The following is a 16,250-nucleotide window of genomic DNA, read 5'->3' as shown; positions in this document are numbered from 1 at the left end:
TTTTCTTTGAATACCACAGTATCTTTTATTTCACACTGTTTATTGAGAGACTACTTTATGCTAGGCACTCTGCTGGGCCATTGACATGCATTATCTCACTTAATGTTCTCACTAACATTTTTTTAAAATATATTTTATTGAATTTTTACAGAGAGGAAGGGAGAGGGATAGAGAGTTAGAAACTATCGATGAGAGAGAAACATAGATCAGCTGCCTCCTGCAACACCCCCTACTGGGGATGTGTCCCCAACCAAGGTACATGCCCTTGACTAGAATTGAACCTGGGACCTTTCAGTCCGCAGGCCGATGCTCTATCCACTGAGCCACACCGGTTAGGGCTCATTAACATTTTTGTTGTTAATCCTCACCCAAGGATATTTTTTTCCATTGATTTTTAGAGAGAGTGGAAGGGAGGGGGAGACAGAGGATAACATCGATGTGAGAGACACATCAATTGATCGCCTCCCGCACACACTCCAACTGGGGCTGGGGATCCAGCCTGCAACTGAGGTACGTGCCCTTGACCAGAATTGAACCCACAACCCTTCAGTCCAAGTGCCAGTGCTCTAACCACTGAGCGAGCCAGCCTAGGACCCACTAACTTCCGAGGTAGTACCATTATTATTTGTATGACATAAGACTGAAGCTTACAAATGACAGAATGTTCCTCCAAAATTAGAAGGCTAAAAAATGGAAGAGCAAGGATTAGAACCGAGATCTATTTGATGCGGGCATGAGTTCCTAATTCTGGATAAGTCTTCAGAGAATGAGATGGATATTGGCACGAGATGGGGCTTTGTAAGGCAGACTGGAACAAGGTTATCGGAGGGAGTTCTTTTAGGCCAGCGGTCGGCAAACTCATCCGTCCACAGAGCCAAATATCAACAGGACGACGACTGACATTTCTTTGGAGAGCCAAATTTTTTAAACTTAAACCTCTTCTAACACCACTTCTTCCACATAGACGCGCCCAGGCCGTGGTATTTTGTGGAAGAGCTACACTCAAGGGGCCCAAGAGCCGCCTGTGGCTCGCGAGCCACGGTTTGCCGACCACGGGTTTTAGGCTATTTTGAGGAATGTGTGCTTTCACCTACGAACGACAGCATGCCACGGAGGGGTTTTCATGAGAGGAGTGATAGGATCAAACTATTTTTTTTTAAATATATTTTATTGATTTTTTACAGAGAGGAAGGGAGAGGGATAGAGAGTTAGAAACATCGATGAGAGAGAAACACCGATCAGCTGCCTCCTGCACACCTCCTACTGGGGATGTGCCCGCAACCAAGGTACATGCCCCTGACCGGAATCGAACCTGGGACCCTTCAGTCCGCAGGCTGACGCTCTATCCACTGAGCCAAACCGGTTCTGGCAGGATCAAACTATTTTTAATGGGTTTGTCTGCAGTGCGACAACGGACAAAGTAAGTGGTCAACACAGTTAAACCAGTTAGGAAGCTATTTCAAATAGTCCGTGTCACGTAGATTATCGTGCACTTGGACGGAGTAGAAATGATTCAAGGCGTGAGATTCAGGGCGTCCTTAGGAGATAAACCCTACGGCTTTTGGCAAATGACCGGACATGGCGGGGGAGGGAGCGGAGAGACTCAGGAAGGACTCCACAGCGTGAATTCTCTTGTGATGAGCCAAGTGGGCACGCTGCCTGAAAGACTTCCTGCAGTCCTTACATTCATAGGGCCGCTCTCCAGTGTGAATTCTCTGGTGCAGGGTAAGAGAGCCACTGTAGCTAAAGGCTTTCCCACACACGTTACACGCGTAAGGTTTCTCTCCCGTGTGGATCCGCTGGTGCTGGGCCAGGCCTGCATTCTGGCTGAAGGTCTTCCTGCATTCCTTACACACGTAAGGCTTCTCCCCCGTGTGACTGCGCTGGTGCTGGGCCAGCGACGAGCTGTTGCTGAAGGCCTTCCCACATTCAACGCACTCGTAGGGTTTCTCTCCCGTGTGGACCCTCTGGTGCTGATCGAGGTACGCGATCTGGCTGAAGGCTTTCCTACACACTTTACACTCGTACGGTTTCTCTCCCGTGTGGACCCTCTGGTGCTGAGCGAGGTGTGCGTACTGGCTGAAGGTCTTCCCGCACTCCTTACACTCGTAAGGCCTCTCGCCGGTGTGAATCCTCTGATGCACGATGAGGTAGCCACGATGGCTGAAAGCTTTCCCACACACGTGACATACGTACGGTTTCTCCCCGGTATGAATTCGCTGATGCTGAGCAAGGAACGAGCCGTTACTGAAGGCCTTCCCACACTCAATACATTCGAACGGTCTCTCCCCGGTGTGAACCCTCTGATGCTGAGTCAGGTGTGCAATCTGGCTGAAGGCCCTCTTACACTCGTGACACTGGTAAGGTTTCTCTCCGGTGTGAACTCTCCGGTGCTGGGCGAGGTGTGCGTTCTGGCTGAAGGCTTTCCTACACTCCTTACACTCGTAGGGTTTCTCCCCGGTGTGTATTCTCTTATGCTGAGCGAGGTTTGCGCTCTGGCTGAAGGTTTTCCCACATTCAACGCAGGCATAGGGCTTCTCTCCGGTATGAATTCTCTGGTGAAGGGTAAGAGACGAGCTCTGGTTGAAAACTTTCTCGCACTCGTTACATTTCAGAAGTTTCTTTTCTACGTAGACTTTCTCAGGCTTCGTGTCCACAGGCCTTTTCCGGTGTGTTTTCGTTCGCGGCTCATGCTCACGTATTCTTTCTTTGGTGGGAAACCTCCGTTTTATAGCAAATACTGCATCCTGGTGGAAAGTTTGCCAAGAGTTAGTACATTCCCTACGTGGATCTTCAGAAAGGATTTCCTTAGGAGAGACGATCCGTTGGCGAGGGTGTCCCTCCTTCCTCTGCAGCTTGTGGTTAAACCAGTCCCCGCTTGTATAGTCTTCTACCAAACTGGGGCAGTCAAGGCTGTAACTAAGATGGCTTCTTCCTATTGTCACTACTTTGGATGATGCTTCATAAACAACTTGCTTTGATGAAAATTCACTGTTTTTAAACGCATGCTCCCAATCTAAAAGATAGTAAGAAGAAAGTCTTTTGTGATTATGCAGAAGGAAAGAACTTTTATTTATTTATTTATTTATTTATTTATTTATTTATTTATTTAAATATATTTTATTGATTTTTTACAGAGAGGAAGGGAGAGGAATAGAGAGTTAGAAACATCGATCAGCTGCCTCCTGCACACTCCCCACTGGGGATGTGCCCGCAACCAAAGTACATGCCCTTGACCGGAATCGAACCTGGGACCCTTCAGTCCCCAGGCCGATGCTCTATCCACTGAGCCAAACCAGTCAGGGCAGAAGGAAAGAACTTTTAAAACAAAAATCAGTGAATAAAATACGTAAGAACTTAAATTCATCATATATAATCAGTAAGGTAACTATCAGGAAAATTAAATACTGTAGAGGTTATTTAAAATCAATATATATATATATATATAAAAAACAATCTCCAAACACCCTTCTTCTTTTGCCTCAGTTTATCCTGCATTCAAGATATGTTCATTATTTTTAGAAAAACTAATTTCATGCCAAAACCGGTTTGGCTCAGTGGAAAGAGCGTAGGCCAGCGGACTGAAGGGTCCCGGGTTCGATTACGGTCAAGGGCACATACCTTGGTTGCGGGCACATCCCCAGTGGGAGGTGTGCAGGAGGCGGCTGATCGATGTTTCTCTCTCATCGATGTTTCTAACTCTCTATCCCTCTCCCTTCCTATCTGTAAAATATCAATAAAATATATTTTTTTTAAAAAAAGATATGTTCATTATTTTTAGAAAAACTAATTCTATAATGTCAGGGTGGCTAAAAAACCTCCATAAGATCCCCAGAACCAAAGACACACCAGGCACTCTTAGCTGCCTTAAGCTGTACATGGACTCTATGGTTTAACTTTTGCAGTCTGAAAAATGTCTTCCTGAATATCATTTTCCATGAGATACATTCCAAACAAATGTACATTTTCAGTTCATCCCTGAAGCTGAGATGCCTTTGTATGCAAGTAATTTTGTATCAAGTATTTCTTGATTCTAATCTGCCACAGGCCTTAATTTGCCTTTCCCTTTCCATTCCCCAATCACATCACCTTTTCTTCTGACCCAGATTTCTCAGTTGTTTCTCACCACTTTTATAATCAACCCAAAATTCCTATCATGGTTCACTAATGTACTAGTAGCACATGAACATAAATATAAAACCTTTAATAACATTACAGCAAATCAGATCTAGGATAATATGAAAGCACAATCATGACCAAGTATAGTTTATCCCAGGAATGCAAGGTTGGTTTAACATGTGAAAAATCAGTGAATGATTAGCAGATTAAAGATGAAAAATCATATATGGTCATTTCAATAGATGTAGAAGCAGTATTTTACTAAATTTATTTATAAAATTTCTCAGCAAACCAGGAATAGAAATGAACTTCCTAACGTTGAGAAAGGGCATCTGAGCAAACTAACATCAACTTAATAGTGAAAGATTGAATACATTTCCCCTTAAGACTGAGAACAATGCAAGTATATGTGCTCTTACCAAGTCTATTCAACATTGTACAGGAGACCCAAGCTATGATAATAAATCGAGAAAAACAAGGCATAAAAATCAGAAAGGAAGAAATAAAACTGTATTGGCAGGTAATATGATTGTCTATGCAGAAAATGCTCAACTACTAGATGAATCTAGCAAGGTTGTAAGACAGTTAATATAAAAATCACTTCATAGCCCTAGCTGGTTTGGCTCAGTGTATAGAGCGTCAGCCTGTGGACTGAAAGGTTCTGGGTTCGATTCTGGTCAAGGGCACATGCCCAGGTTGCAGGTTCGATCCCCTGTGGGGGCATGCAGGAGGCAGCTGATCAATGATTCTCATCATTGATATTTCTTTTTCTTTTTTTTTTAATAAATATATTTTATTGATTTTTTACAGAGAGGAAGGGAGAGATATAGAGAGTCAGAAACATCGATGGGAGAGAAACATCAATCAGCTGCCTCCGGCACACCTCCTACTGGGGATGTGCCCGCAACCAAGGTACATGCCCTTGACCGGAATCGAACCTGGGACCTTTCAGTCCACAGGCCAACACTCTATCCACTGAGCCAAACCGGTTAGGGCTCATCATTGATGTTTCTATCTCTCTCTCTCCCTCTTCCTTCCTCTCTGAAATCAATAAAAAAATATATTTAAAAAAAATCACTTTACATTCTTGAATACTAGCAGCAAACAACTGGAAGATGGGAGTTTTTAAGAATTCTATTTATAATAGCACAGAAAAATAAGACTCAGAAAAAAATTTTTTAGATTTTTAAACCACTACACTGGATGACTATAAAATATTGCTAAGAGAAAGAAAACCTTAACAAATGGCTAAAGAAACCACACTCATGAACTGGAAAACCCAATGATGTTAGGATGTCAGTTCTTCTCCAAGATGATGTAGATGTATCATAATCCCCAATAAAATCCCAGCAGGCTTTTTGAATACTTTTTTTTTTTATATACACGGATACGCAAATGCTCTAAAGTAGCCAAAGTGATTTTACAAATTGTACGATCTGATATCTAAATTTACTAGAAAGCTACAGATATCAAGACAGTATGGTACTGGTGAAAGAACAGATGTAGATCAATGGAACAGAACAGAGTTCAGAACTAGACCCCTGCATTTACGTTCAAGTGATTCTCAACAAGGGCACCAGCAAAGCAATATAATGGGGAAAGGAAAGTCTTTATAACAAAGCGTACTGGAATAACTGAATAGCCAAAGGGGGTGGGGGAATGAACCTCAATATTTATATCACCCAAGAAATTAGCTCTCAATGGATCATTACCCAAATGCAAAAATTAAAATATAACATTCCTAGGGGGAAAAAAAGGAGGAAATGGTGGTGCCCTGGGGGGTAGCCAGAATTTCTTAGAGATGGCACAAAAGCACCAAGCAAGACAAACAAATTGGACTTGATGAAAATTGAAAACTTTGAATGCGCAAAAGACAGCAGCAGAAAAACAAAAACGCCAAGCCACCACTGGCATACATATATCACAATACATACCAATGACAAAGGACTTGTGCTAAGACTATCTACAGAAAGAACGCTTATGCCCTCACCGGTGTGGCTCAGTGGACAGAGCGTCGGCCTGCGGACGGAAAGGTCCCAGGTTCGATTCCGGTCAAGGGCATGTACCTGGGTTGCGGGCACATCCCCAGTAGGAGGTGTGCAGGAGGCAGCTGATCGATGTTTCTCTCTCATCGATGTTTCAAACTCTCTATCCCTCTCCCTTCCTCTCTGTAAAAAAATCAATAAAATATATTTAAAAATATATATATAGCCGAAACTGGTTTGGCTCAGTGGATAGAGCGTCGGCCTGCAGACTGAAGGGTCCCGGGTTCGATTCCGGTCAAGGGCATGTACCTTGGTTGCGGGCACATCCCCAGTGGGAGGTGTGCAGGAGGCAGCTGATCGATGTTTCTCTCTCTCATCGATGTTTCTAGCTCTCTATCCCTCTCCCTTCCTCCCTGTAAAATATCAATAAAATATATTTTTAAAAAAAATTTTTTTAAATATATATATATTAAAAAAAGAGAGGGAGAGAAAGAACTCTTACAACTCAGGAAGAAGAAAAACAACCCACGGAAAACCTGGGCCAAAAAAAATGGAACACTTCACAAAAGATACATGAATGGCCAGTAAGTTCATGAAAAGGTGCTCAGCATTGTTAGCACAACAGTGAAAAACTCAATGACTCAGTCCTTCAACCACAGAGAGAAACGACTGACGAAAGGAAAAACAGAGGCATTGTTGTGTCCGGATAGTTTCCTGTCTTGGAGCGACCTGTGCCAAACGGAAAGGCAAGGGCAAGGAGACCCCGTGAGACAATATATACAAGGCGCGTACGCTGGGGAGCTCATGCTGAAAGAGGCCTCGATGTGTGTCCCAGGCCGGGAGCCTTTAAGGAAGCCCCTCAGACAATACCAGCGGCAAGTGGGAGCCCTTCAGAATGGCAGAGCTTGGGTTTCCGGCAGTGGCCTCGACCTCCCTCGCTCTCTCTCTCACTCACCAGAGCACGTGCCTCCTGTCCCGGCCTTTGTCACCATCCAGGGCTCTCTTCCTTGCTCCAGGAGTGAGATCACCTCTGGCTTGGGAACGGAAACGCCTGCGTAGACGAAATAAAGGGGGAGTTAGCCAGGCCCTGAAATCAGAGGAAGCCCTAGGTCCTCAGGAGGGGGCGGCGTTAGAGAGAGAGAGTTAAGGAAGAGGAAGTGTTTTTGAAGAAGGAGGACGTTGTGGGGGATAGTCTAACGAAGATGCCAATTCTACAAAACGCGGCCTATTTGGGGGAGCGCCGGGGAGAGAAACTCGGTGCAGTATATCAGAGGCTTCCCAAACGTTACGTGAGGGAGCAGCCCCGTGGGGAGGTTCTGAATTACGGGGAGACCTTACCCAGCGAGGCCAGGTTCCCGTAGTTCTCCAACATCACCTTCCTGTACAAATTCCTCTGGGCAAGGTTTAGCCATTCCCACTCCTCTTGAGAGAAATCTATAGCCACATCCCTAAATGTCACCAAGTCCTGAAATGACATTAAACATATTTTTGTCCAACTGGTGTTCTCACCCTCACACGGGGGTAGCGTGTGAAGAGCTAAATGGCTTCTACTGCTGGAGAGAAATAGGACAGAGAGTGAAATTTCCGGTAGCATCTTGGGGTTCTGAGCTTTCAAAACATGTCAAGTAATCGCCGGATGAGTTCTCTGTGCTCACTGTTGATGCTAAGTGTGCGATTTCCTAAGTCTCTGCGGATGGAGAAAAGACGTGTAAACATGCAAAAATGGGCAATAACAACACCAAACAGTCAAGTGTAAAATAACATGGTTTTCATACTACATGCTAGAGCGTTTCTCAATATGGAAAGTCAAGACAGACCGTGGAAGTGAAGAAAGGCTTCAAGGAAAAGACAGAAACATGAGTTAAGGCTTCCAAGATGTACATGGTCTAAACCAGCATTTCCCCAAACTCTACGGCGGAATGTTCCAGACATATCCATAGAACGTTCCAGACATATTTAGATATACATCCTGTATATACACATACCTATCCTATCCTACTAATGCTTATCATTTTGATTTTTTTTTTAATTAAACACAGCCCTGACCGGTTTGGCCCAGTGGATAGAGCGTCGGCCTGCGGACTCAAGGGTCCCAGGTTCAATTCCGGTCAAGGGCATGTACCTTGGTTGTGGGCACATCCCCAGTGGGGGGCGTGCAGGAGGCAGCTGATGGATGTTTCTCTCTCTTCAATGTTTCTGACTCTCTATCCCTCTCCCTTCCTCTCTGTAAAAAATCAATAAAATATAGCCCTAACCGGTTTGGCTCAGTGGATAGAGCGTCGGCCTGCGGACTCAAGGGTCCCAGGTTCGATTCCGGTCAAGGGCATGTACCTTGGTGGCGGGCACATCCCCAGTAGGAGGTGTGCAGGAGACAGCTGATCGATGCTTCTCTCTCGTTGATGTTTCTAGCTCTCTATCCCTCTCCCTTCCTCTCTGTAAAATATCAATAAAATATATTAAAAAAAATAGAAATACCCAGAGGGGTTCTTCAGTGAGAAGAAGAATGGGAGGACATGGGAGAAGCATGAAGGCAGGAAGTTAAGAGCCCCAGAGAGTGACTATAAACCATGTATAACACGTACTAATCCTATATCCTGGGGTAAAACCACTGTTGGGGACTTGTCTTGTCCAGGAAGTGGTCTGTGCTAATTCCAGGAGGAGGATTCCAGGAGGGAGAAAGGATTATTACCTCCTGAGTAACGGAGGCAGCCTATCCTAGAGTGGCCAATGGAACAGTAACAGTCAGGGGAAAGACCTCATTTTTCCAAAGGACGGCCACAAGCCCTGGCCGGTGTGGCTCAGTGGATGGAGCGTCAGCCTGCGGACTGAAGGGTCCCGGGTTCGATTCCGGTCAAGGGCATGGACCTTGGTTGTGGGCACATCCCCAGTGGGAGGTGTGCAGGAGGCAGCTGGTCGATGTTTCTCTCTCATCAATGTTTCTAACTCTCTCTCCCTCTCCCTTCCTCTCTGTAAAAAAATCAATAAAATATATATTTTTAAAAAGGCCACAAAGGAGAAACAAGATACGTAGGAAGCAAACGGCAATGTGAGAGCCTTAACCACAAACACACCACCAACCACATGAAGTGAACATGTACTGAGCATGATAATTAAGGAGCCCAGATGATCAGACTGGATGTTCAAAGCCACTGTTTGCGGGGAGACACGGGGATTGCGGGGAGACAGGGGGATTGCGGGGAGACAGGGGGATTGCGGGGAGACAGGGGGATTGCGGGGAGACAGGGGGATTGCGGGGAGACGGGGCTTGCGGGGAGACAGGGGGCTTGCGGGGAGACAGGGGGATTGCGGGGAGACAAGGGGAGACGGGGGATTGCGGGGAGACACGGGGATTGCGGGGAGACACGGGGATTGCGGGGAGACACGGGAATTGCGGGGAGACACGGGGATTGCGGGGAGACACGGGGATTGCGGGGAGACGGGGAGACGGGGGATGCGGGGAGACACGGGGATTGCGGGGAGACACGGGGATTGCGGGGAGACATGGGGATTGCGGGGAGACGGGGAGACGAGGGATTGCGGGGAGACACGGGGATTGCGGGGAGACACGGGGATTGCGGGGAGACGAGGGATTGCGGGGAGACACGGGGATTGCGGGGAGACACGGGGATTGCGGGGAGACGAGGGATTGCGGGGAGACATGGGGAGACGAGGGATTGCGGGGAGACACGGGGATTGCGGGGAGACACGGGGATTGCGGGGAGACACGGGGATTGCGGGGAGACAGGGGGATTGCGGGGAGACACGGGGAGACGAGGGATTGCGGGGAGACACGGGGACTGCGGGGAGACACGGGGATTGCGGGGAGACAGGGGGATTGCGGGGAGACACGGGGAGATGGGGGATTGCGGGGAGACACGGGGATTGCGGGGAGACAGGGGGATTGCGGGGAGACACGGGGAGACGGGGGATTGCGGGGAGACACGGGGATTGCGGGGAGACGAGGGATTGCGGGGAGACACAGGGATTGCGGGGAGACGGGGATTGCGGGGAGACACGGGGAGACGGGGGATTGCGGGGAGACACGGGGCTTGCGGGGAGACACGGGGATTGCGGGGAGACATGGGGATTGCGGGGAGACAGGGAGATTGCGGGGAGACACGGGGATTGCGGGGAGACGGGGATTGCGGGGAGACACGGGGATTGCGGGGAGACAGGGGGATTGCGGGGAGACACGGGGAGACGGGGGATTGCGGGGAGACACGGGGCTTGCGGGGAGACACGGGGATTGCGGGGAGACATGGGGATTGCGGGGAGACACGGGGATTGCGGGGAGACGGGGATTGCGGGGAGACAGGGAGATTGCGGGGAGACAGGGGGATTGCGGGGAGACACAGGGTGACAGGGGGATTGTGGGGAGACACACAGGGCACTGGAGGGTCCAGCTGTGAGCGGGGGAACAAGCCACCTGCAGGCCGCTGCCAGGAGGCGCTGTAAACACGGAGTGAGCTCTAGGGCGGTTCCTGCCTGGCCCGCAGCCCTGTCGGCTGGAGCACCGTCCGCTCCGCCCAGGTTGCGGGTCCGTCCCTGCTCAGGGCACGTGCAAGCATCAAACAGGGAGCGCGTGCGTAAGTAGAGGCAGAGGTTCTACGAGTGTGCGTCCACGTCATCCTGGGACTCAGTACAAACGGGGTTCCCTTGCCGTCCCCTCCCCAGCCCACCCCCAGAGACTGAGATTCAGGAGACCCAGGGTGGGACCCCGGAAGCAGCACTTGGGGTGCCGGGCTGTCCGTTGTACACATCACGCCCTCTGCTTTCTCCTTCCAGGGAGAGGCAGGGGCTCTTGCCTCCATGGAACGCCTCCCTCTGTCCATTCACAGGTTAAGCTGGCAAATGTAGGCTGACAGTTGTGAGCGTACAAAACCGTTTATTCTTTGTTTTTTCTTGGTGCAAAGCTTTCATTCTTTTTTTAAAACTCTTGGCTGTTGAAAGTATCACAGGTGTTTCCTTCTCCCTCCTGCTGACCCCTCCTCCTCCCCGCTGCCGCCCCTTCCTCGGGGCTTCACCGCACCACTGCCTGTGTTCTCATATCGTTATTTATTTATTAACTAGAGGCCCGTGGCACGGAGATTTGTGCAACAGGCCTTCCTTCCCCTGGCTGCTGGCACCGGTTTTCCTCCGGCACCCGGGACCCAGGCCTTTGCTCCGGCGGCAGTGAAGCCAAGCCTCTCCGGTCTTCGCTCCGTCCCTGCATATGCAAACTAACCCACCATATTTGTTGGGTTGATTTGCATACTCACCCCTGATTGGCTGGTGGGCGTCACGGAGGTACGGTCAATTTGCATATTTCTTTTTTTTATTAGTATAGGTTATTGTATTCTTTGCCACACGAACAACTGTACACCTACTTTTGCCCTGTACCAGCGACACTGTTCTGAGAGATGGGAACACCAAGGCGGACAAAATATAGTCCCTCCCCTTGTGGAGTTAATGTTCCAACAGAGGAGAGAGCTGTTGGATATAAGGTCGCACAGCGCCAGGGAGGGTTCAATACTCCTGACAGAAAACCAGTGACTGAGAGTGATGGGGGTATGTTTTAGATAAGGCGATGGAGATAAACCTACATAAAGAGGTACTGTTCCAACGGGAACTGAGATTAAGTGGGAGGGCAGGCCACACCAGCATGTAGGGGGAGCGACTTGCACAAGACGGGGGGAGCCGATGCAAAGATCCGGAGACGGGAAGGAACCCAGCACGTCGGAGGAACAGTAAGAGGCCAGCGTGGCCGGAGCGGAGAGGGAGACATGAGAATGAGGGCTGGGAGCGCCCGGGGCTGGGTCACGGAGGGCCCTGCAGGCCGTGGTAAGGACACCGGGAGGAGTCCCTCCGAGTGGAACGGGAGCCAGGGAAGGTCTGGGAATAGGAACGAGACGAGTGCTCCGTCGTCACGGTGGGCACACGGCTCCCGTGTCCTCCGCCCTCCACCCTCTTCAGCGCCTCACGCACCGTCATCCGTGTTCCCGACCCTCAGCGCACACGCAACTCCCTACAGCCGCGGTCACTAACCAGTGACGGGGACGCGTGCCTCTCCTTCCTGGCTCTCTCTTTCCTCAAACGGGCAGGGAGGGATTCGGACACGCTCACCCTCCACTCTCTTCCTGGCTGTCCCGTTTCATAAAAGCCTGGATCTGTGCCGTCCAACACACCAGCTACTCACCGCGTGTGGCTATTTACACGTACGTCAGTTAACATAGAGAGTCCAGTTCCTCCATCATGCCAGGACATACAAGTGCCCCACAGCCACGGGGAGCAGCTTTCTATCCTCGTCCCCACGGGAAGTGCCACTGGGCAGCGCGGATCCGCACTTCCGGCCCAGCTTCCTCTTGACAACCGTCCTCTGTATTTTCACCTGGCAGTTTGCCTGGTTTTATCGCTTAGATCAGGGGTGGGCAAACTTTTTGACTCGAGGGCCACCATGGGTTCTTAAACTGGACCGGAGGGCCGGAACAAAAGCATGGATGGAGTGTTTGTGTGAACTGATATAAATTCAAAGTAAAGGAGCGGAGGGGAGAGCAAGAGAACCGGATAGAACAGCCGGATCCGGCCCGCGGGCCGTAGTTTGCCCACGGCTGGCTTAGATTTAACCTATACAATGTAAGGAAGAAATTTAGTGACTTCTGTTTAAATATATCTTTATTGATTTCAGGGAGGAAGGGCGAGGGAGAGAGTGATAGAAACATCCATGATGAGAGAGAATCACGGATTGGCTGCCTCCAGCACGACTCCTACTGGGGATCAAGCCCGCAACCCCAGCACGTGCCCTTGACCCGAATCGAACCCGGGACCCTTCAGTCCGCAGGCCGACGCTCTATCCACTGAGCCACACCAGGTAGGGCAGGAAGACATTATTTTTTTCTTCTCTAAATGAATAACCCATCCGTTCTCCCCCGATTTCACATCATTACATTACATGGTAGACAAACTATAATCACAGACACATGGCCTCTTGAGAGCTCCCGACCCGTTGGCGGCCCTAAACTATTTCTTTCTTTTTTTTTTTTAATATATATTTTTATTTATTTCAGAGAGGAGGGGAGAGGGAGAGACAAATATCAATGATCAGAGAGAATCATGGATCGGCTGCCTTCTGCATGCCCCCTACTGGGGGATTGAGCCCACAACCTGGATAGGTGCCCTTGACCGGAATCAAACCAGGGACCCCTCAGTCCGCAGGCCTGACTCTCTATCCACTGAGCCACACCGGCCAGGGCCTAAACTATTTCTTTTTCTTTTTTTTTTAATATATTTTATTGATTTTTTACAGAGAGGAAGGGAGAGGGATAGAGAGTTAGAAACATCGATGAGAGAGAAACATCGATCAGCTGCCTCCTGCACACCCCCCACTGGGGATGTGCCCGCAACCAAGGTACACGTCCTTGACCGGAATCGAACCTGGGACCCCTCAGTCCGCAGGCCGACGCTCCATCCACTGAGCCACACCGGCCAGGGCCTAACCTACTTCTTGAGGGAAGATGAAAATGCTGAGAAGAGGAGGAAGCTCACTGGGCTTCGGGGGACCCCCTGACACTGGACTGGAGACTGTGAGGGCCAGGTCACTCGGGCAGGGGGGACTCCGGTAGGCTGGTGAGTTTCAGAAGAAACCCAGAAGGTGCGCACACGACCTGGACAACAGCGCCCTTCTGGGAAGGGAGGAGGAATGCCCCCTTACCTTGGACATGGCTCTCGGAGCCCAAGGCCGGACGGCAGGCAGCGCTTCCGGCCGCTCCCTCAGGATCCGCTCCGGCGGCGGGGCAGTGTCCGGGGAAACGAGAGCTGGGGAGGGAGGGAGAAGGGGACCCCGCGTCACCAGCCTGGACAGCCCCGCCCCGCGCCCCCCCCCGCCCACCGCAGACGCCGGATTAGGGGTACCCGGAATCAGTCACTCGACGTGTACAACTCTTGCCCCCTGTGCTTTATTTTTATTTTTAAAAAAATTTTTTTTAAATATATTTTATTGATATTTTACAGAGAGGAAGGGAGACGGAGAGAGAGTTAGAAACATCGATGAGAGAGAAACATCGATCAGCTGCCTCCTGCACACCTCCCACTGGGGATGTGCCCACAACCAAGGTACATGCCCTTGACCGGAATCGAACCAGGGACCCTTCAGCCCGCAGGCCGAGGCTCTATCCACTGAGCCACACCGGCCAGGGCTCCCGGGTGCTTTAGATCTCAGGAATCCGATGTCCACTTCCCCTGCGGAGGCCAGCTCCTCGTGTATGACTATAAGCCAGGGGTGGGCAAACTTTTTGACTCGAGGGCCACCATGGGTTCTTAAACTGGACCGGAGGGCCGGAACAAAAGCATGGATGGAGTGTTGGTGTGAACTGATATAAATTCAAAGTAAAGGAGCGGAGGGGAGAGCAAGAGAACCGGATAGAACAGCCGGATCCGGCCCGCGGGCCGCCGTTTGCCCACGGCTGCATAAGCAGTCACAGTGCCTGCCCTTCGGAACGGCACTAACAAGGAAGGGTTTCCCCCTTCACACAGGAAGGCTCTTCCAGGGAAATTATTCAAGGCTTCGTGGCAACAAGTGATGGCGCCCCACTGGAATCCAAGTCCAACTTTTTTTAAAAAATATATTTTTATTCATTTCAGAGAGGAAGGGAGAGGGAGAGAGAGAGAGAAACATCCATGACGAAGGAGAATCATGGATCGGCTGCCTTCTGCACGCCCCACACTGGGGATGGAGCCCACAACCCGGGCATGTGCCCTGACCGGGGATCGAACCGTGACCTCCTGGTTCAGAGGTCGACTCTCCACCACGGAGCCACGCCGGCTGGACTCCAGGTCCAACGCGTAACCTTCCCGCCAGGTGAGGACCTTGCAGGTAAACACGGCCCCCCTCTTCCTACGAAGATGAGGAGGAGCGCCTGCCTCCGTGGGCATCGGAGGGTCGGGTGGTCCGGAGCACGGTGGACCAGGCAGGGCACGGAGCCTCTGGTCCTGGTTCAGGGCGAGCTGCCCCGGAAAACCACTCTCTCCACTTTCCCGAGCAGTTCCCCAGGAGGCTGTACACGGGGTCACTGAACCCCTTAACCAGGAGTTATTTCCGGCCCTAAGGGTGTGGCTCAGTGGAGAGAGCGTGGGCCTGCGGACTGAAGGGTCCCGGGTTCGATTCCGGTGAAGGGCACAGGCCCGGGTTGCAGGCTCCATCCTTAGTGGGGGCGTGCAGGAGGCAGCCGATCAGTGACTGCCTCTCATCATGGATGTTCCTCTCTCTCTCCCTCTCCCTTCCTCTGAAATCAATAAAAAAAATTTAGTTAACCAATAAAGGCATCAGTAAATAGGACAAGTCTCTCCTTCCCCGTCTCTGCCCTTCTCCCCTCCCTCTCTTCCCCTCCCTCTCTTCCCCTCCCTCTCTGCCCTTCTCCCCTCCCTCTCTTCCCCTCCCTCTCTTCCCCTCCCTCTCTGCCCTTCTCCCCTCCCTCTCTTCCCCTCCCTCTCTTCCCCTCCCTCTCTGCCCTTCTCCCCTCCCTCTCTTCCCCTCCCTCTCCCCAAAATCAATTTTTTGAAGAGAGTTGTTTCCCAGGAACCCCACCGCCGCCTTGGAAGGTCAAGCAGCTCCCGCTGCGGAAGCAGCCGGGTTTGGGGTCACAAGGTCTCAGACACCTGGGCGCACTGCCCTCCCTGGAGCTGGGGACCCGCCGCAACCCTGCTTCCCCCTCGGGGGCCCGGGAGCTCCCCACCGGCCGCGGGCAGGGCTGCGGGATGGGGACGGTCCCCGCCGAGCACTGAGCGGTGCCTGCACGCCCTCCGCCCTCCGCCCTCCGACCCGTGCGCCCGCCCGTTCGCCCTTCACTCCAACAGCACACAGTAGGTCTGCCCCCCCCATCTCCGCTCCGCTCCCTTCAAACCCGCCCGTTCGCCCTTCACTCCAACAGCACACAGTAGGTCTGCCCCCCCCCCCATCTCCTCTCCGCTCCCTTCAAACCCGCCCGTTCGCCCTTCACTCCAACAGCACACAGTAGGTCTGCCTCCCGCTCCGCTCCCTTCCTCGGCGGAGGGGGTAGAGGGGGGCCCTGCACCGGAGGGAGGGTTCGGGAGGGTTCGGGAGGCCGCCCGGTCTCCTCCCCGCCCAGGCCCGTCGCCCCTCCGCTCCCTGCCCAGCCCCGAGCGCCGCCTCCC

At 51.2% G+C, this 16,250-nt stretch overlaps 1 protein-coding gene across 2 annotated transcripts in view; it reads right to left on the bottom strand.

Annotated features, from left to right (window-relative positions):
- Positions 1-1,158: 1,158 nt before the first annotated feature.
- The window catches only part of ZNF583 (zinc finger protein 583), a 16,459-nt gene continuing 1,367 nt past the window's right edge, over positions 1,159-16,250 (bottom strand). Inside the window, exons 2-5 of one of the 2 annotated variants that reach the window (XM_080643279.1) lie at positions 13,792-13,895; positions 7,443-7,569; positions 7,060-7,155; positions 1,159-3,016 (exon numbers count right to left, since the gene is read on the bottom strand). In XM_080643279.1, coding sequence (XP_080499405.1) covers positions 1,539-3,016; positions 7,060-7,155; positions 7,443-7,569; positions 13,792-13,800 — 1,710 coding nt within the window. In that variant the 5' untranslated portion in view covers positions 13,801-13,895 and the 3' untranslated portion in view covers positions 1,159-1,538. Of the gene's footprint in view, positions 3,017-7,059; positions 7,156-7,442; positions 7,691-13,791; positions 13,896-16,250 lie in introns of those variants that run through there. The other variant, XM_080643278.1, reaches the window with a different exon arrangement.

The sequence above is a fragment of the Plecotus auritus genome, assembly GCF_963455305.1.
Source record: "Plecotus auritus genome assembly, chromosome: 10".
NCBI lineage: Eukaryota > Metazoa > Chordata > Mammalia > Chiroptera > Vespertilionidae > Plecotus > Plecotus auritus.
The sequence above is the reverse complement of the archived record's forward strand: the minus strand, read 5'-3'. Positions and strand labels throughout refer to the sequence as shown.